Here is a 19,945-nt window from a genome sequence, read left to right as displayed (position 1 = left end):
ACAATGCTGTGATAAACATTCGCGTGCAGGTATCTTTTTGATAGAGTGATTTGAGTTCTTCAGGGAATATTCCCAGTAGGGGGATTGCAGGGTCATTTGGGAGGTTGATATTTAGAGCTTTTAGGAATCGCCACACTACTTTCCACAGAGGCTGCACTAGTTTACACTTCCACCAACAGTGTAGAAGTGTTCCCTTTTTGCCACACCCTCTCCAGCAACTGTTATTTTTTGAGTTATTGATAATGGCCATTCTGACTGGAGTTAGGTGGTATCTCAGCATGGTTTTGATTTACATTTCCCTGGTAATTAGTGAGGTTGAACATTTCTTCATGTGTCTGTTGGCTGCTCGGATGTCTTCCTTTGTGAAGTATCTGTTCATATCTTTTGCCCATTTTATAATGGGGTTGTTTGTTTTTTTCTTTTCAGCACGTTTGAGTTCCTTGTAGATCCAAGATGTTAAGCCTTTGTCAGACCTGGAGTTGGCAAGAAACTTTTTTATTTTTGCCATAAGTTCCCTCCCCCTTTCAAACTTCTCAAAGTAGCAGTTTGTATATTATCTACCCCTATTGTTTTCCAAATCCTTGGGAATCAATCCTAATGACTGATGAGTAGATTTCCAAAAGAAAAACAAAATTTTTAACAAATACTTACTCAGACCCTACATTGGGCTTGAGCTCAGAGCAAGAAATTATGTATACAAGTAACCCAGGGAAGAGAAGGAAGATGCACAAAATGAATAGGTAAAGGGAGTAGGCAACTAGTAAGTGCCCCTTTCTTCCACTCTCACAGCAGAGCAAGGAAAACAGTTGACTTGTGGGAACTGCACACAATCTTTGACTCTGGGTATAAGTAATTTCCAGTCTAATCTTACAGGCCTCAAGGAAGAAGTTAGTGGCTTCAGGATTGGTGAGGCCAAGCTGGTCAGTCTACAAGATTGTGCCATGATTACAAACTAAATACTCAGCAGCAAGTCAACACTGCACAGAAACACACAGACTGAAATGGGGGTGAGCCATCCATGTGGCTAGTGGCTACTGCACTGAACAACTCAGATACAGAATATTGCCATCAGTGCAGAATCCCATGTGGCAGTGCTGCTCTAGAGACTGACATTTCCATACTCAGCACTTCTTCCCTGTTACCTGGGTTCATTCTGTTGCCTCCATAGAAATGGATACCTTAGAGTAAGGGTCAGGAAACTGCTTCTGTAAAGGGGCAAAGAGAAATCATCTTAGGCTCTGTGGGCCATCCAGTCTCTGTTGCAATTACTCAACAATGGCATTCTAGGTGGGTGAAAGCAAAGACAATATGTAAATGAATGGGTGTAGTTATGTTACAATGAAACTTTATTTACAACATCAGACAGTGGAGGCCATAGTTTGCCAAACGTTGTCTTACAGGACTTGCAGAGGCATCTTCAGAATTCAGTGGAATCAGTGGAAACCTCTTCTTACATGGTTAAGACTCATAATCGCTCCTCTTTCTCTCTCACCTGTCCAGGCCCTAAGGTTTCCCATCCACAAAACGAAGACTGCTGGTCATCTGTGTGACATTTGCTACTTCTGAGATTCCCTACCCACTCATGAAAGCCACAAACAGATTTCTTCTCTAACATGCCATAAATTGTACTGTATTCAATCAAAACAAACCAACCAATCACTGTAAAACATTTATTTTTGTTTTGTAGTATTAAGCATGATTAAAATCAGTGCAGAAAAATACTAAGTACACTGGGTAAAAGGTGAGCTAGCTGTTTCAGTATTTGCTTTTTGTAATCCAGTTACAAGACCATGAGCGTATAAGACAGCATCACTAACTCAAGGATGTAGCCGAAGGGTAAAATATGAACACCTTGTATGTTCTATTGACCTCCAAAGGCATTCAGGGGATCATCAAATATATTGGACACCTTGTGTTCAGATCTTGGTTCAGGTGCAGCCTGTGCAGATCGGCTTTTTGGTTTGGTTGTCTTAGCCTGGGTACCAGAGGAGAAGATATCATCTTTAAAAAGAAAAGAAAAATTACTAAGTAGGCAAAAAATGGGAGCTTTAAAGACACATCCAAATAAACCATCAAAGTATTCCGTTTGGGTAACAGGAAGTGGTGTTCTAAAACACTAATATAGAAATCAAGTCTCTACGATTCTGGTCCTGGCTCTGTTACTAATTTTTATGTTCACATATAAGACACAGTTTCTCTTAGAGCACAATCTTCTCAGCTACACGTGTGTGTGTGTGTGTGTGTGTGTGTGTGTGTGTGTGTGTGTGTGTGTGTATGTGTGTACAGAAAAAGAGAACCCAATCTCTACCTCAGTTCATGACCTTACCATCTTGTGACACTGGACGTATTTCTACATACTTTTCACTCTGGATTTTAAAAGGAGCAATAAAAATATGCAAAGGAAAATCCAACATAGGCTCCACCCTCTTTCAGGCATCTCAATGATATGAATGTAAGCCTCTGTGACTACTTTCATGTTTAGTGTCACTGACTCTAAATCTCGTCCCACTTAGTTACTACTTACCCATTAATGTTACTGCTAGGATTCCATGCTACCGTTATTTTAGCATGTGTACATAAAGATAATGTTAAAGACCACAGACTTATTTATAGTAGAAAAAACTTAGAAACAATCTGAATTGTCATCAATAGGCTAATGACTCTGTGCAAAGCAACACTGCACAACCACTGAGAACAAGGAAGTAGATCTTTATCTACTGACATGGAAAGACATTAAGTGACTAAAAAGAACAGCAGAACAGGTAAAATATATTCTTACTTTAAAAAAAATGGGTGCATATTCGTATGTGCACAAGCATATATTAATATCACCATGTCTGAGAGAACACACATCAAACTGTTAATATTACCTCTAGGTGTTGTTCTTCATTTTTTATATTTTCTGAATATTTTGAATCTATTACAATAGATATGAATTACTTTTTTGTGCAATAAAAGAAACAAATGAAGTTTCTTCTGCACCCCTGTATGGTGGGAAGCAGAGGAAGACAGAGCACACAGCTTGCTGGCAGCACAGACCCAGTATGGTTCTGCAGCTCCACTGTCTCCCAGTTACCCTTAAGGTCTACATTGGAGAGAGGAGGATTGGGAGAAACAGGCCTCAGTCCCAGTCCTCCCTGCCAACACAACCTATCAGAAGTCCAACATTTAGGGTTCTCAGGCATCTGGTTTGCCTATTAACAAAAGTAGAAATTGTGCCACGGAGGGAAGAGAAGCTTGTTCACAAATCCTGAAGACTTCAGTGAGATGCAAAGTCTGAGTTAGAACCTCCATTCCCTATCTAGTGCTGCTGTCCTTCTGGACAGAACCACTGACACTCCCTCTCCAACTGGGACTCTGATTCAACCAACTGCATCACACCCAAGGCAGCCACCTCAGCCTTCTTAAGCACATGGTGTTGTTTCTGATTGATCCTTCTTTCATAACATAAGAGTGTTTGTCACAGATGATTGGCAGGGTACACTAGGATAAAAGCTAAATTATACTTAAAGTTCAAAGTCTGTGTGCCTTCAAATTCCTTGATGTTCCTCATTCCAAAAAGTGGCTTCACCAAAATGACTAGCCCATTTACTTATCCATCCTCAGCCTAACTCAGAATTACATTGTAAGTCAAAGGAAACCCACTGGGAAGCATTTTCCAGGAAAGAGCCAAGAAGAAGGTAGCAGGAAAAATACCAAGTGACAGAACAGTAATGATTTTCTAGGTCAAATGTAGAAAAACAAACTTACCCATATCATCATCAAATATTGACTTCGTTTCCACTTTCTTTTTAGACTTTTCTTTTGGTTTTACAGTTAGATCAGCAAAGATATCAATGTTATCATCAAATAAGTTGGGTTCCAAAGTTTTCTCCTTCTCTCTTGTTTTCTGAGAGGGTTTAATTGCTTCTGTAGCAAATATATCATCCTTGTTAAGCCAAAAAAACAAGTAAAACAATTTTAGATCAATTTAAAAAAAAAAAAAAAAACTAAAAACACTTCAAGCTGTGGAAATGCCAACTGCCAGGGTGCTGGGCAGCAGGCAAGTAGCAGCCCCCTCCGCCTGGAATGCACTAAACCAGATCTCTGAGTAGCCAGGCCCTTCTCATTCTTCTAGGCCCAGCTCACAGGACAGTTCTGCAGCAAAGTCTTCTCTACTAGTCCTCCCTGAAGGAGCACCTCCTACCCTTACCCACTACTCTGTCCTGGATTATTTTCTTCACGGCACACAGTGCTATTTGAAAACATCTTCATTATCTGCTGCCCTGTTTTATTTGATTCCCTTTCCTAAGAGCTCTAAGGAGCACAGCACTTGCCCTAGTTCACCTTATGCCTGTGGTCCAAGATGTTCAATAAACATCTGCAGAGCAAATGCCACTGAAGGTCTTATTGCTTACACTAAATTGTCAGTTTCAGCCAGGGCCTATTTTCTCAAAACCAGGAGTTAGATACTCAAGCTAGACTGATAGGGTTTTATTTATGTCACAGAGTGGTACAATAAGCAAGCAGACTGCAGCAACATTCTATAAAAATTAAGAAATCAAAACTATAAATACTATAGAAGTCATGACCTGTATCAATTATGACCAGTCAAGAAATAATCTATATGTGAAACACAACAAAAAAAACACTTCTGAGCAAATTTCAGACTTAATAAAAGCCTAATTATAATTACCAAGCAGCTAAAGCACATGCATGAAACAATCGTATTGTAACCTATGGCACAAATGAACCACTCAGATGTCTTCCTTAATACAGAATCAAAAGCGTTTTATGCTCTGTTACCTCAAAAATGTCTTGTGTTTTTGATCTGATATCCTGATGACTGTTGGATTTTGACTCCTTGACTTTCTGATCTGTAAACAGGTCATCCTCGTCTTCCAGGAGAGAAAAGGTATTTGTTTTCTTTGCTGGCTTTGGTTTAACAGACTGAAAGAGATCATCATCACTGCCTGCCTCACCTAGAGCAGAAAACATGGGGTTCTTTTCTTTACTTCCCCCTAGTTGGTTGGCATGGGCCTCTGCTGCCTTTGCCTTGGTTTTTGTTCTCTCCAAGGATTGAGATCCAGTGCTCTTAGAAAAAATGTCCTCAGAATCAAAGAGGTCAGCCTCATCTCTGGATTGACCCAGAGACTTTGCAAAGGGGCTTCTGTCTATTCCAGACACAGCACTGCCTTCCCAAAGTGGAGTGGCAGCTGCAATGGCCTCCTCACAGCTGTCTTCTCTACTGGCTGTTCTGAGCTGTGGCTGACGGTCATCAGGAGAATTAGCACCATCTGCCAGTTGTGCAAAGGGTCCTCTGGGGACACTCATGTCTTCAGCATCGCTGGACTCCTGGGCAGCCAGCCGCCTAGCCGCACGAGTCTGTGGTCTACGCTTCCCTCTCATTTTGACACGGCTCTGCAATGGCAAAAAAACACATATTGATCTTATAATAAAATAAAGTGTTCAAAGCTACCATAGCAAAGAATCAGCAACTCAAAATACTATCATGATATCTGGGCTACTTCAATCAAAATATTGACATAGAACAGGTTATTTCTTAAGGATTTCCAAAGAAGGGTTTAATATTTCCCAGTACTCTAAGGCTAAGCTATTCTTGGTTTTTTGATTTTCTTATTTGTTTCTTTTTATTTTTTTAGAGATAGCATCTTGCTCTGTTGCCCAGGCTAGAGTGCAGAGATGCAATCATAGCTCACTGCAGCCTCAAATAATGGGCTCAAGCAATCCTCCTGCCTCAACCTACCAAAGTAGTGGGACTACAGGTGTGATCTACCACACCTAGCCTAAGTCATTCTTAACCCTTTAGTATTCTCCATTTTTTAATCTTCTGAAGGCAGTTTCAGTTCAGTTTCACACAAAAAGCTTCATCTGTTGCTGAAATCCTGGAAAGTAGGCATGCTGATGCTATGTGTCCCACAAGCCTCCCTGGCACCTACTCTGCCTTTACTTTACATTTGGGTATCTTTCACAACAAGAATTGGGGAATTCTGACCCTAACCTTTATTAGGGGACTAGACTAAATTCAGGCTCCAGGAGCAGGGAGATACAAGACAATAAAGACAGGAAACTAATCTGAAGTGCTGTTTTCTAAAAGTCAACATACTAAACCTAAATGTTAAATAATTCACATTAAAAATATGGCTTAAAAATCAGAGCCTTTAATATAATGTCAAAAGATTAGTCGTTTAAGAACACTGAAGTAAAAAAAAAAAAAAGAACACTGATGTAGTATTTGTGATATTTTCCAAAATATATAATTCAAGTTAAATTTTGAGAAACTACAATCTACTTTGGGCAAAGGACAATTATGTTTGCAAACTTCAAGTAAATTTCACAACTGATTTTAAGAAGTTGGCAAGTTAACCTTAACAATGACAACAACAACAACAAAAAACTAACAAGAACTATAACAAAAGGAAGGATGTTTTTATTTTGTACAGGCAAAATTAGGTTTGAAAACACCTGAAATGAATGTATTTGCCAAGATTAGGTCATCCTAGGTAGGTCTTGTGGCTTACTTGCAGATCAGTTAAGACTTTCTAGGAAGACTGGACAGAAACAAGAAAAACAACTAAAAGGAAAGGAAAGCCTCAAAGAGTTCACAGTCCATCAAGGAGGACTCATGAAAACAGTGTGACAGGCAGCTCTAGCTGGGGGGCTGTGGGATCTTGAAGGAGAGAGTGCAGGGCATGTCAGCACAGAGGCAAAGATGTTTGAGCAGAGCTGTAGATAGGGAGGAGGACTCCTAGTGAGAAGGCAGAAGGCACCACGGGCAGTGGCAGAATAGAGCATGTGTGTTCAGGGAGTGGCCCCTGGTGTGTCTGGAGTTCAGGCTGTCAGTGTGAAGTGACTGGTGGGAAAGCTCATTGGCATCAATTGTAAAGGGCTTTCATATCAACCCAGGAGCTTGAATGTTCTTCTCTGGGAAGCCAGGAGCCAGGAGGAGAGGCACAATCTGCTCTGTGATTAGAAGACCCCCAGGTGGCAGTGTCTGAGAGCCTGGAGGTGGCAGACACCGGCTGAGATAGTGGGACAGCATTGTGGTGACTGAGTAGAATGTAAATGTAACAAATGCAGGCCGTGAAAAGGCAGATGCAGAATTATAGGGGTAGAGAGAATTAGGGAGGAGAGGCTGAAGGAAGAATGAGATGCCTCCTTCAAATGAGGAGTCAAAGTCAGACTACTGTGTGCAATTGATAGACTAGAAAGAAGCATACATGTGTTCTGGTTAAAAAAAGAAAGAGAAAGCAAAGGATGATTCCATCACCTTGTTTGCACTATGTAAGGTGTCTGCCTGAGCTGGAAGATCGAAACTCACGCCGGCCTCCCCATTCCCAGGAAGAGTGGGCATACTTTCCAGACCGTGGCTCCTTCTGGGTTCAGATGAAGAAAAAGCCAATTCTGCTGAACCAGGCTTTACTCCAGAGATCTGGGGAGCCGCTGTAGGAAGCAAGGCCGCTGGGTTGATCGCTAAATTTGCCTAAAGAAGAAAAATGAAACTCTGAATCTGTTCTTCAACACAGTAGCCTACTATCATTACAGTGACACAAGACTAGACTCAGCACACATAAAGTGCAATATGAGAGGAAAAGAGAAATGCAGGAAAAATCACCTGATCTAGACTCAGAATTAAAACAAAGGGTCATACATCTATGCCCACCACTGGGATCAAAGAAAAGATGTTAAAGATGCAGCACACAAGAAGCAACAACTAGGTGGGAATGGGGATTGGGAAGTTGGGGAAGAGATGAGAAAATGCTTGGCAGCAGCTGACAAAAGCAAAACTCCAAAAAAGTTATAGATGCCACAAGGCAGGCAATGAAGAATCCAGATGTGCTATAATTACTTGTATTTTCCCGATCCGAGAGGATGGTTCTTTGGTTTTAAATGGCACGAGACCTGATGAGTCCTGTATGAAATTACATTCAGTTAAAAATCCACCGGGGAAATAGAAAGAAAAGTGCCTCTTGTGCTGATTAAAAAAAAAAAAAAAATCTGTGATGGAGCAAAGCTGTCACTTTCTATGGTTCTACAATGGGAAAGGCATTCAAATATTTCCGAGCCTCCCATTTCATTAACATCACTTCACATATGCCTCCTTCTCTGTCATGTAAGTCAAAGGCTGTTAGACTGCATATGGAGTAAAAGGAGACATAGATGATGAGTAAGACCCCTATAAGCGCTATAGTTTATAAGAGCACCAAAACCTGACCAGTGGCAAAATCATCATGTTGGTTATCCAATATAGCAAATATCAAGGATCATACAGAGAAATTCACCCACAGCCTCACACACCAGTTCGAAAAGAAAAAGAATCTGAGTTCTGGGAAAGGTCAGTGGAGATGTGCTAGTTCCAAGGGCCTCACTTTAACAACTCAGGATCCTGAGACCTCTGAAAGACATCCAAGAACACCTGTCTACAAAACTGGCACTCATTCTTCAGTCCTGGCCTGTTTCCAAGAGCTCTGTAGAGCTCTGAGAAGAGTGCTGTGGAGGAAGCCCCAACAGCAACAATCTGGGAGCAGCAACACTGAGGAGCAACCACGAAACCAGATGTAATTTATATTTAATTCTAACTTAATTCTACTCCAAGGGAGCCCAGATGGAGAAAAAGAAGCTCTAGTGGGAAGAGGATTCTTCATCCTAACTTAACTCCATCTTGGAACTGAATTTGGTATCAAATCCAAAAATAACAATTAACTAGATTTATGAGACTCTGGAGTGTGGACTAAGGAGATGGGAAATGAGCAGGGATAAAAGCATGCAGTAAAGGCTGAATAGTAGTCCTAGTTGCTGTTTCTTCCTTAATGTAGAGAACTCTGAACAGTTTTGGATCTATAAAATGGAATTTATCTGTATTGGGAAGCAAACAAGAACTGAAAATCCTTAAAGGGGTCAGTTCTAACCTGAGGTGTTTCCGGCTTCCATAAGCTTTTTTCTTTGCTACCTTGAGTGGATTCAGGATGTTTCTGGTTTTTAAAAGAAGAAACAGAGTGGTCTTTTTTCACTACTCTCTTTTTTTCTGGTACCTTAGAAAGAAAAAGAATACCAAAATATGTCAGATATCTTAGAAATTTTTTAAAAATCATAATGCAAAAAAGAATCCTGACTTCTGAGTTTTAAAAGTCCTTTCTCAAATGAGGGTTGAACTAACTGAAAGGTAGCATTTCAGAATAGCATTCTAAAAAGACTGAGTTTCACAGGCATATTCTCTATGATAAAAAGAAAATAAAATACTTATAAAACCTACTGAGGTAGGTGGGAAAAATGACACACACAGACTAAAACTCTGATTTAAAGCATGGCACCTGAAAAGCACGAGCATTCAGTCATTATATTGTATACAATGGTCTTTCAATAAACCATTTAAAAATCAAGCAAATTTGTAATACAGTCAGAGAGTCTAAGTCAATTAATGTTTTCATGTTAGTTTAGGGAACATAAAGATTGGAAAGAACACAAACTGAGAGACATAGCCTCCCTACATGCTCCCATCAGCATATTACTTGCCATTTATTTACTAGTAAGCACCATGATTCTCTGCGAATTTTCCTTAATCATCTAACTAGGCATTAATTTCCTTTCCCAGAAACTTTCTCACACACCCCAGTATTAAGAACAAAAGGCTGATACCAGAGGCTGGGACTTGGCAGAGCTGAAAAGATCATCATCTTCATCATCCCCAAACAGGCTCCCAACACTGGGCTCTAACAACTAGAACAGACAACACTCAAATTCAATACCCAAAAGGAAAACAATTTACAAAGAGAGCTAGGTGAGTTTTTGAGAAAATATCCAATACAATAACAAAACCGTAATGCGGAGATCCATTTAGAGATGACCTTAGTTTTTTTGGTGCCAGCAAAAAGGTCAACATCTGGGTCATTGTCCTTTTGGAGTTTATGGCTAAAAAGGAGCTCCTCATCCTGGAAGACACCCGTGCTCTTGGGGCGGGCATCAGAATCGTGGTCCTGGAAAAAAGAAGGAAGGTCACATGTGATTATCTCAAAGAAATCACACATGCAAAGATGGACACACTATTAAGATGTTCCTTGCAGTTTTGTTTACACTGGCAAAAGGCTGGTCACAGCCTAAGGGCCAATCAGTAGAGGACTGATACATTCACACAACGGAATACTATGGAGCTACCAAAAATATCAGAGAATGTATTTATAAATACAAATAACATACACATAATCTGTAAAGATCACCTTTCAACCTTGTGTAATGTCTGAATTTTTGTTTAAAAAAATCCATTAGTTCTATAATGAAAAACATACAATTAAATAAGTACTCTCCATCTCATTGTGGAAGGGAAGAAGAGACAGCAGCACAATGTGGATCCCTAATCTGTCGGCACTGCAGGCCAAAGACTAGGCATAGCTGTGAACACACGCTTTTCCCATGCCTGTCCATCACTTCTATCTCTCTTCAAACTCCAAGATTTTTGTGTGCTAGGTCATCTGACATTTAAAAGATACTATCAACATTACTTGGTTTGATAATATAATACTCCAGAACTGACATTCTAAAATTCATCACAATTTCTTTAGTATCACAACCACAGACGAAAACAAACAAAACCCTACTCCTGACAAAATAAATTACATTAACAATTAACCAATGGTTATTATTAATATATAAAAATTATATAGTTTAATACAGTGACTAAAGTTAAATGTTTCACAATCATAGAAAAGTAGTATAAAATAATATACAGCAAGAGATAGGAGAAAATATAGTAAATTATTCATATTCACTGTGTACAACTCTAATTTATAAATAGAACTATACTATTGTTGTAACAAAAACATCCATAAAACACTTTTTGTAGAAATCAATATAGACAATTTTGTCAATCTATGGCCTGCCAACTTGGTTAATTTTTTAAACATCTCTATTGAGATAAAAATCATATACCATAAAATTTATTCGCTTAAAGTATGAAATTCAATGATTCTTTTTTAGCATATTCAGAGTTGTGTAAACACCACTACAATTTAAATACAGAACATTCTCATACCCTCCCTCAAAAAAAAAACCTCAAACCATTAGCAGTTATTTTCCATTCCAGCCCACTCCCAACCCCTAGTCTCAGGCAACTTACTAATCTACTTTCAGTCTTCATGGATTTGCTTATTCTGGACATTTCATATAAATTGAGTCACACGGTGTGTGGTCTTTTGTTACTGGCTTCATTCATTTAGAATGTTTTCAAGTTTCATCCATCTTCAGCATGCATCAATATTACATTCTTTTTATTATCAAATACAATATTCTATTGTACGTATATACTATATTATGGCTCTTTATTCATCGTGGATAGATACTTAAGTTGTCTCCATCTTTTGGCTGTTACAAATAATGCTGCTGGGAACAATCATATTCAAGTTTTTGTGTGACCATATGTTTTCATTTCTAATAGATATACACCTAGACTGGGCACAGTGGCTCACGCCTGTAATCCCAGCACTTTGGGCGGCCAAGGTGAGAGGATTGCTTGAGCCTACATGTTCGAGACCAGCTTGGGCAACATGGTGAGACCTTATTTCTACAATAAATCAAGAAAAATTAGCCAGGCATGGTGACACGTGCCTGTGGTTCCAGCTACTTGGAAGGCTGAGGCGGAAAGATCACCTGAGCCCAGCAGGTCAAGGCTGCAGCGGCTGTGAGTGTGCCACTGCACTCCAGCCTGGGCAACAGAGTGAGAGACTCTGACTCAAAAAAAAAAAAAAAAAAAAAGATATACGCCTAGGAGTAGAATTCCTGGATCATGTGGTAACTTTATGTTTTAACAATTTGAGGAGCTGCAAACTGATTTCCAAAGGGGTTTTACCATTCCACATTCCTGGCAGCAATGAATGAGTTTCAGTTTCTCCATATCCTCACCAACACTTATTTTTCCTTTTTTTAAAATTATAGCCATTCCAATGAATGTGAAGTGGTATCTCATTGTGGTTTTGATTAACATTTCCCTGATACCAAGCATCTTTTCATGTGTTTTTTTGACTATTTGTATATCTTCTTTGCAGAAATGTCTACAATTCAGATCTTTTGTCCTATCTTTTAATTGGGCTATTTGTCTTTATTATTTACTTGTAAATCTTTTACATATCATGGATCTAAGTCCATTAGCAAATGCACAATTTGCAAATATTTTCTCCCATTTTGTGGGTTGTCTTTTGACTTTCTTTTTTTTTTTGAGTTGGAGTCTTACTCGGTCGCCCAGGCCTCGCCTGCTGAGCTCCGGCGATCCTTCTGCCTCAGCCTTCCGAGTAGCCGAATTACAGGCATGCGCTACCACGCCTGGTTGATTGTTTTGTTTTGTTTTGTTTTAATTGTAGAGATGAGGTCTCACTGCCCAGGTGGGTCTCAAACCCACGGGCTCAGGCAATCCACTCACCTCAGCCTCCCAAAGGCGCGGGATTACAGGCTGAGCCACCGAGCCCAGCATCTTTTGACTTTCTTAATGGCTCCCTTTGAAGCACAGTTGTTTTTTGTTTTTTTTCCATTTCAATAAAGTCCAATTTGGCTATTTATTCTTCTGTCACTTGTACTTTTGGTGTCATTATCTAAGATGGCTTTGCCTAACCTGAGGTCATAATGATTTGCTCATATATTCTCTTCCAGGAGTTGTATAGTTTTACCTCTTACATTTGGATCTATGATCTAGGTTTATTTTTGTAAATGGTGTGGGTTAAGGGTCCAACTTTATACTTTTGCATGTGGATCATCAGTGTGTCAGCACTGATTTGTTGAAAGACTATTCTATCCTACTGAATTATCTTGGAACCCTTGTCCAAAAGCAGTAGACTGTATATGTGAGGGTTTATTTCTGAACTCAACTCTATTTCACCAACCTATGTGTTTTAACTTTAGGGCAGTACCACATTCCAAAGTACCACTTACCAATCTTGAAGTAAGATTTCAAACTGGGAAATATGAGTCCTCTAACTTCATTCTTCTTTTTCAAAATTATTGCCTATTCTGGGTCCCTTAAACTTCCATATAAATTTTAAGATCAGTTTGTCCATTTCTGCAAAAAGCAAGCTGGAATTTTGATAGGGACCACATTCAATCTGTAGATCAATTTGGGAAGTATTATCACCTTAACAAAATTAAAGTTTCCAGTCTATAAACATGAGATGTTTGTCATCTATTTAAAGTTTTTAATTTCTTTCAATACTATTTTGTAGTTTTTAGTTTATAAGTCTTGCGCTCCTTTTGTTACATGTATTACTAAGTATTTTATCTTTTTGGTGCTGCTGCAATTTCTTAATTTCATTTTCAAATTGTTTATTACTAGCATACAGAACTGCAACTGATTTTCATATATTGAACTTATAATCAGCAATCTTGCTGAATTTGTTTAATTAGTTCTAGTAAAAATTTTAGTAGAGTCTCTAGTACTTTCTATATATAAAATCATGTCACCTGCAAATAGGGGATAGCTTTATTTCTTCCTCTGTGGATGTCTTTTTATTTCATTTTCTTGCCTAATGACCCTGCCTAGAACCTCTAATACATGGTTAATTACAAGTTGCAAGGGTGAACATCCTTGCCTTTTTCATGTTCTTAAGGAGAAAGTAGCCAGTTTTTCACACTTAAGTATGATATTAGCTGTGGGTTTTCATAAATGTTCAATGTTCTCTATCAAGTTGAGGAAGTTCCCTTCTATGCTTAACTCGTTTGTGTTTTTATCATGAAAAGGTTTGGATTTTATCAAACATTTTTTCTCCATCTGTTATTTCATAGATTCAGTATAATTTGATTTTTCATGTTCAACCAATCTTGCATTTCTGGGATAAATCTCATGTCTCATGGTGTGTAATCCTTTTTATATTTTTGTTGAATTGAGTTTAGTAGTATTTTGTTGAAGATTTTTTTATCTACATTCTTTTTTTTTCTTTTTGAGTTGGAGTCTCACTCTGTCACCCAGACTGGAGTGTAGTGGCACGCTCCCGGCCACCGTAGCCTCGACCTGCTGGGCTCCGGCAATCCTTCTATCTCAGCCTTCCAAGTAGCTGGAACTATAGGTGTGCGCTACCGCGCCCGGCTAACTTTTTGATCTATTGTAGAGATGAGGCCTACTTTTAATATTGGGGTAATAATAGCCCCACAGAATGACCATCACTTATTTTTATTAGTGAAATTTATTGGAACACAGTTAAGCCTATTCACATTGCCACCTTAACAACATTAAGGCTTCTTTCTTTCTCTTTCTCTCTCTCTCTCTTTCATTGTTTTGAGTTGGAGTTTCACTCTGTTGCCCAGGCTGGAGTGCAGTGGCACGTTCATGGCCACTGCAGTGTTGACCTGCTGGGCTCAGGCGATCCTTCCACCTCAGTCTTCCAAGTAGCTGGAACTACAGGCACATGCACCACACCCAGCTAATTTTTTGATTTATTGTAGAGACGAGGTCTCACCAAGTTTCCCAGGCTGGTCTTGAACCTGTGGGCTCAGGGAATCCTCTCGCCTCGGCCTCCCAAGGTGCTGGGATTATAGGTATAAGCCACCACGCCCAGCAAGGCTTCTTTCTAAGGCTACTTTTATGCTACCATTAGTAGAGTTGAGCAGCTACAAGAGCACTGCAAAACCTAAAACAGTTACAACATGACCCTTTACAGGAAAAGTTTGCTGACACCTCCTAAACATGAAAGTCCACCTATAACACATATTTCTAAAACTGAATGCAAGAAATACTTAGATGTACAGATCTAGCCTAAATTCTCTTTCTTCTCGCTCAAATCCCAAGGTTTGTAAAATCCCAGAAAAGACAATTTGAATCCCCTATGCAGCAGTGTGTTACTTGAGGCAAGAGTTACTGATTTAGATTCTTAAACATCTATATGACTAGAGAAAAATAGTTTACACTCTGTACTGAAGGTTAAGATTTCTTGAATAGTCACATAACAGAACTGACAACCTTGAAATGAGATTCTTTTATCTCATCTACAGACTTGAACCTTTATTGCTTTTTGTTTACCTTTCCTACTTCTTTCTGTGGAGCCTGGATGCTGTTTCGATCTTCCGTTTTATCCTCTTCCTCATCAAACAAACTAAGAACAGTTTTGGTTCTACCCTTGGTTCCTTTGTCCAATGGGGATGATGAAGAAAATAAATCAGAATGCTTGACTGCTTCCTGAGCAGATCTAGTCAAATGTCCATCCTGAAAATGAAAATAATAAGGAGAGAATAAGCAATACCTGGAAATACAAACCCTAACATAGAGCCTCCCAAGTTCTTCATTAATTGCCATATTTGCATGATTCAGGAAACTACAGCTAATCACAGCTTCTCCTAAGTAACAAAACACCAAGGTCAATTCTTGATTGGCTGCTCCAAGGGAGAGCCCTCTACAGAGCATTGATAGCCAAAGAATAATATTTCCTATCAGTTTAAGGCCATGGGCTCCTCCCTCCTACCGAGTGATAGGACAGTTATAAGACTGATGCATATTGGTTGCTCATGGGTTAAAAAGAACTTCTAAGTCACAGAGACAACACAAATGCCAGTCATTGGGAGTGGATCATGTGTTTCCTAGGATTTAACTAATAAATAATACCCAAGGGGAAACCTAATCAGCGAAACCAAACACTGAAATTGTAGAAGATTTACATAGTATATGCAGTTAAAGAATCTCTAAAATAATTCTAAAATGGAAGCATTTATTCATTCAGCAAGTACCACAGTTCAGGTAAGATACCGTTGACAGTTAAAACCACTATTACTATATGCACTACCAAGAAAGAAAAAGTACTCCCAATTAAACATACCATTGATTGTGAGGTACACCCCAATTTCAGAGTGTTTAAACTGTAAAAAAAAAAAATGATTCTTTGGAGAAAAAAATAACTTATAAAATAGCGCCTAGTATGCACAAGTTAATAGGCTAAGTGCTACAGACAAAATAAACCTGGCCCAATCCTCAAGGAGTTTATACTCGATGAGGGAGAGGGCAGTACAAGAAGCAGTCAGAGTCAAGAGTGAACTAGGCTAGAACTGGGGTAACTTAGGTCCACACTTAGCCACTGGGTAGAGGTTATCAAACCGTGATGAAGGTACAAATAAAACACTTGTATCACTGTAGCTCCAAGGAGCCTCAGCAAGAAAAGCAAATGCAATGCTCTTCACATAGGCCCTGGGAGAGATTAAACCTCAGCAATAGAATACAAAGAGAACAAAAAAATTTGTAAAAACAGAAAAGGTATGCAGAGACTGAAGGCAACCACTGAGGCTGGATTCCAGATGTGGCCAGCAGCATTATTCACAGGTCTCCTGCAAGAGATGGCAGACCCTTCAGAGATGAAAGATAGTGTTTTAGAAAAATAACAAATTTCACTCTACTATTAACTCCCACCCAACCAACTAAAAGCAAAAGAATGCTAGACTAAAATCTCCTTAAAACTGACATTTAAATTCAAGTACAGGTGGGGTCTAGAGGAGAACCGAGGGCAACAGGAACACGACAGAGAAGGGAACAAGTCAGAAATAGCAAAGATGCCATGACATGACAGTAACCACGTAAACAAAAGCATGCACACGACCTAGAGAAGGGCCAGGAGGAAGGGCCAAGGCAGAGGCTGCCTGCACCACGGGAACATAGGTTTCTTCTTCATGTTTGTCAGTGTTTTCAACTGTCTACAAATGAGCCAGTTATTTTCTGTGGCACAAAAATATAACGAGTTTTGTAGAGTGTGTATCTGTACGTGTTTAAAACATCATATGGCCAGGCTTGGTGGCTCAGCCTGTAATCCAGCGCCTTTGGGAGGCTGAGGTGAGTGGATTGCCCAAGCCTGCGGGTTCAAGACCCGCTTGGGCAGCAAGACCTCATCTCTACAATAAATCAAAAAATCAGCCGGGCGTGGTAGCGCACGCCTGTAATTCCAGTACTTGGAAGGCTGAGACGGAATGATCGCCGGAACCCCGCAGGTCAAGGCTGCAGTGGCCGGGAGCGGCCACTGCACTCCAGTCTGGGCGACAGAGTGAGACTCCAACTCAACAACAACAACAACAACAAAAAACATCATATGAAGTCAAATAGAGTAGGCAAGAGAAAAAAAGCTCACCTTTTCTGACCCCTCAGTCACATCAGTTCTCCCAAATTCTGATGATTCTTTGGCACTTTCAACCTTTTTATCTACAGATTTCACTTCAACTGGTGTCTCCTTTTCTTCTTCATCACTGAACAGCAAAGGTGGTACAGTCTCTTTTTTCTACCAATAGAAAAGTAAATGACATCCACAACAATAAAAAACTGTGCCTGACTAGCATGGCAATGTACAGAACAAACCCAAACCAGTCTTTTTAAAGCATCAGCTAAATGTTGAGGGGGAAGAGAGGACAGGATAGTTAGTTACTACTAGGAAAAAAATCCTTAAAGTACAAAATCATGGGAACTTGATTTAAAAGAAGACTGGGGTTAGGCATAGTGGCTCATGCTTATAGACTTTGAGAGGCCAAGGCGGGTGAATTGCGGAGGCCAGAGTTCAAAACCAGGCTGAGCAACATAGCAAAACCCCCACCTCTACAAAATAAAATAAAATAAAAAAGACTGGAAGCTCATGAAGTATTTCAGAATAGATTAGGCCAATACTGAAATAAATAAAGAAAAACATTTTTGTGAATATGTTGGACTCACTGAAAACATAGAATTCCAATGCAACAAGTTAATTGGGGAGAAAAAAGAGGCTTAAGTACAGCAAAACATATTCTCTGTTCATATAACTAAGGTCCTTAAACCAAGGAAAATGCTACACGAAGTACTTCATGAAGATAAGCTGACTTATCATCCTTGTCATGGAATTTATTTTCTTGGCAGGTGTGAGAAAAAAGGAAGATCTGAAAGAAAAAATTTTTTTTAAAGTAGTCAAAAATGGCTACAATTTGGACATATGGATAATAGAAACTAGGCCTATGAACTAAAGCTGAACCCTCACCTGCAAAATTGGAGTCTGTCAAATATTTCTTTTATTTATTTATTTATTTATTGAGTCAGGGTCTCACTCTGCTGTCCAGGCTGGAGTATAGTGGCATGTTCACGAGCACCCCAGCATCAATCCACTGGGCTCAGGTGATCCTAGCCTCAGCCTTCCAAGTAGCTGGAACTACAGGTATGTGCTTCCACGCCCGGCTAATTTTTTAATATATTGTAGAGACGAGGTCTCACCAAGTTGCCCAGACTGGTCTCGAGTCCCTGGTTCAGGTAATTCTCTCACCTCAGCCTCCCAAAGTGCTGAGAATATAGGCTTGAGCCACCACGCCCAGCCCAAATATGTCACTGGCAGGTACTGATTACTAGCTTGACTATCAAACAAAACACAAAGGCAGGATAGAATCAAGCATCCCTCTCCAGATCCTAAGACACCTACATACTTGTTAGCCATTTACTCTATATACTTTAACCACATTATTTGCTTTATCTTATGTACAATCAGAAAGGTAAGAATGTCACCTTTGCTTCACTGTTCCCTCCTCCCATTTACTATGTATCAGAAATGTGTAAATGCTGTGCTGTGTGCAGCCCACTCCAGGATACATTCTTGGTTTGCACTGAGTCTCTGTTCCTGGGTTAGCAGTCCTCAATTTTGGTTCAGAATAAAACATTAAATTTAAGTTCTAGTACCTGTTATTTAACTTTCCATTCAACACAGGTTTACAACGGAATCATATTTAACTTACTTTAAATTATCTCTAAATAAGGACTATCTTTACTGCTGCCTAAAGGTGATTATATTTCACAAACAGTCAAAAATGTGTGCAGGCTATTTAGTTACCTTTCGCTTTATTTAACAATTATAATTACCATAGGCTGAAAAAAGTTTTACATTTCCAGAGCCTTCAAAATTCATTAAAGTATTACTCATTTATCCTCTAAGTTATTTATAATTTACAAAGAAAAACCAATCAGATCTCCTGACTCTTTTAACCATGGAGCCACTGGATGTCTTCCTTAGCAACATCCAGTTAAGTATGGATGATTCGAAGAAAAAAACATGAGCCACTCAAAGGCAGTAGCAGTGGGCCCAGGGTCCAGGGAAGACAGCATGCTTCTCCAGGGTTGAAGGCTTCTAGTACAAGTTGTGCAGCCCCATTTCACAGGAAGTTTCCTCTTCCATGTCTCCTACATATTTTTTGTTTAAAGTTTATTAATCTCATAGTAATGCACAAATGCCTTCATTAAAAAGGTTTTAATAATTCATAGAGTGGCCGTGCTCAGTGGCTCAGCCTGTAATCCCGCGCTTTGGGAGGCCGAAGTCTGAGTGGACTGCCTGAGCCCGTGGGTTCGAGACCCACCTGAGCAACTTGGCGAGACCTCATCTCTATAATAAATCAAAAATTAGCTGGGCATGGTAGCACGCACCTGTAGTTCCAGCTACCTGGAAGGCTAAGCTGGGAGGATCACCGGAGCCCAGCAGGTCGAGGCTGCAGTGGCCGAGAGCGTGCCACTGCACTCCAGTCTGGGTGACAGAATGAGACTTCAACTCAAAAAATAATAATAATAATTTTAAAAAATTCATAGACCCCCCAAAACCCACAAAGACATGGACACTAAACAGCATGATGCTAAATAACCCCTGGGTCAATGATGACATCAAAATAGAGATCAAAAGATACCTGGAAACAAATGAAAATAAAGAAACATCTTACCAAAATCTCTGGGATGCCTCAAAAGCTGTAATAAGAGGGGAATTTATATCCCTACAAACACACATGAGGAAAATGGAAGGAACAGAAATTGACAACCTAACAAGCCACCTAAAGAAGATGGAAAAGCAAGACCACAAAAACCCTAATTTCAGCAGAAGAATCCAGATCACCAAAATAAAAAGCCCAAATCCAGGGACATAGAAGACAAAAGATAATACAAAAAATCAATGAAACAGAAGCTGGTTTCTTCAAAGGATAAACAGATTGATGGTCCCCTAGCTAGACTGACCAT

The 19,945-nt window shown here is 39.5% G+C and overlaps 1 protein-coding gene across 2 annotated transcripts in view; it reads right to left on the bottom strand.

The window, feature by feature from the left end:
• Nucleotides 1–1,328: 1,328 nt before the first annotated feature.
• LOC103257519 (WASH complex subunit 2A-like) overlaps nucleotides 1,329–19,945 on the bottom strand; it is a 68,967-nt gene continuing 50,350 nt past the window's right edge. For both annotated transcript variants that reach the window (XM_008055219.2, XM_008055221.2), the window contains 10 exons: nucleotides 17,073–17,219; nucleotides 14,990–15,172; nucleotides 9,846–9,974; nucleotides 9,637–9,717; nucleotides 8,910–9,032; nucleotides 7,850–7,912; nucleotides 7,271–7,483; nucleotides 4,786–5,400; nucleotides 3,751–3,928; nucleotides 1,329–2,001 (listed from right to left, as the gene is read on the bottom strand). In XM_008055219.2, the coding sequence (XP_008053410.2) occupies nucleotides 1,862–2,001; nucleotides 3,751–3,928; nucleotides 4,786–5,400; nucleotides 7,271–7,483; nucleotides 7,850–7,912; nucleotides 8,910–9,032; nucleotides 9,637–9,717; nucleotides 9,846–9,974; nucleotides 14,990–15,172; nucleotides 17,073–17,219 (1,872 nt within the window). In that variant the 3' untranslated portion in view covers nucleotides 1,329–1,861. The remainder of the gene's footprint in view (nucleotides 2,002–3,750; nucleotides 3,929–4,785; nucleotides 5,401–7,270; nucleotides 7,484–7,849; nucleotides 7,913–8,909; nucleotides 9,033–9,636; nucleotides 9,718–9,845; nucleotides 9,975–14,989; nucleotides 15,173–17,072; nucleotides 17,220–19,945) is intronic.

The sequence above is a fragment of the Carlito syrichta genome, unplaced genomic scaffold (genome assembly GCF_000164805.1).
Source record: "Carlito syrichta isolate Samal-C Ts95f unplaced genomic scaffold, Tarsius_syrichta-2.0.1 Scaffold301780, whole genome shotgun sequence".
Lineage (NCBI taxonomy): Eukaryota > Metazoa > Chordata > Mammalia > Primates > Tarsiidae > Carlito > Carlito syrichta.
The sequence above is the reverse complement of the archived record's forward strand: the minus strand, read 5'-3'. Positions and strand labels throughout refer to the sequence as shown.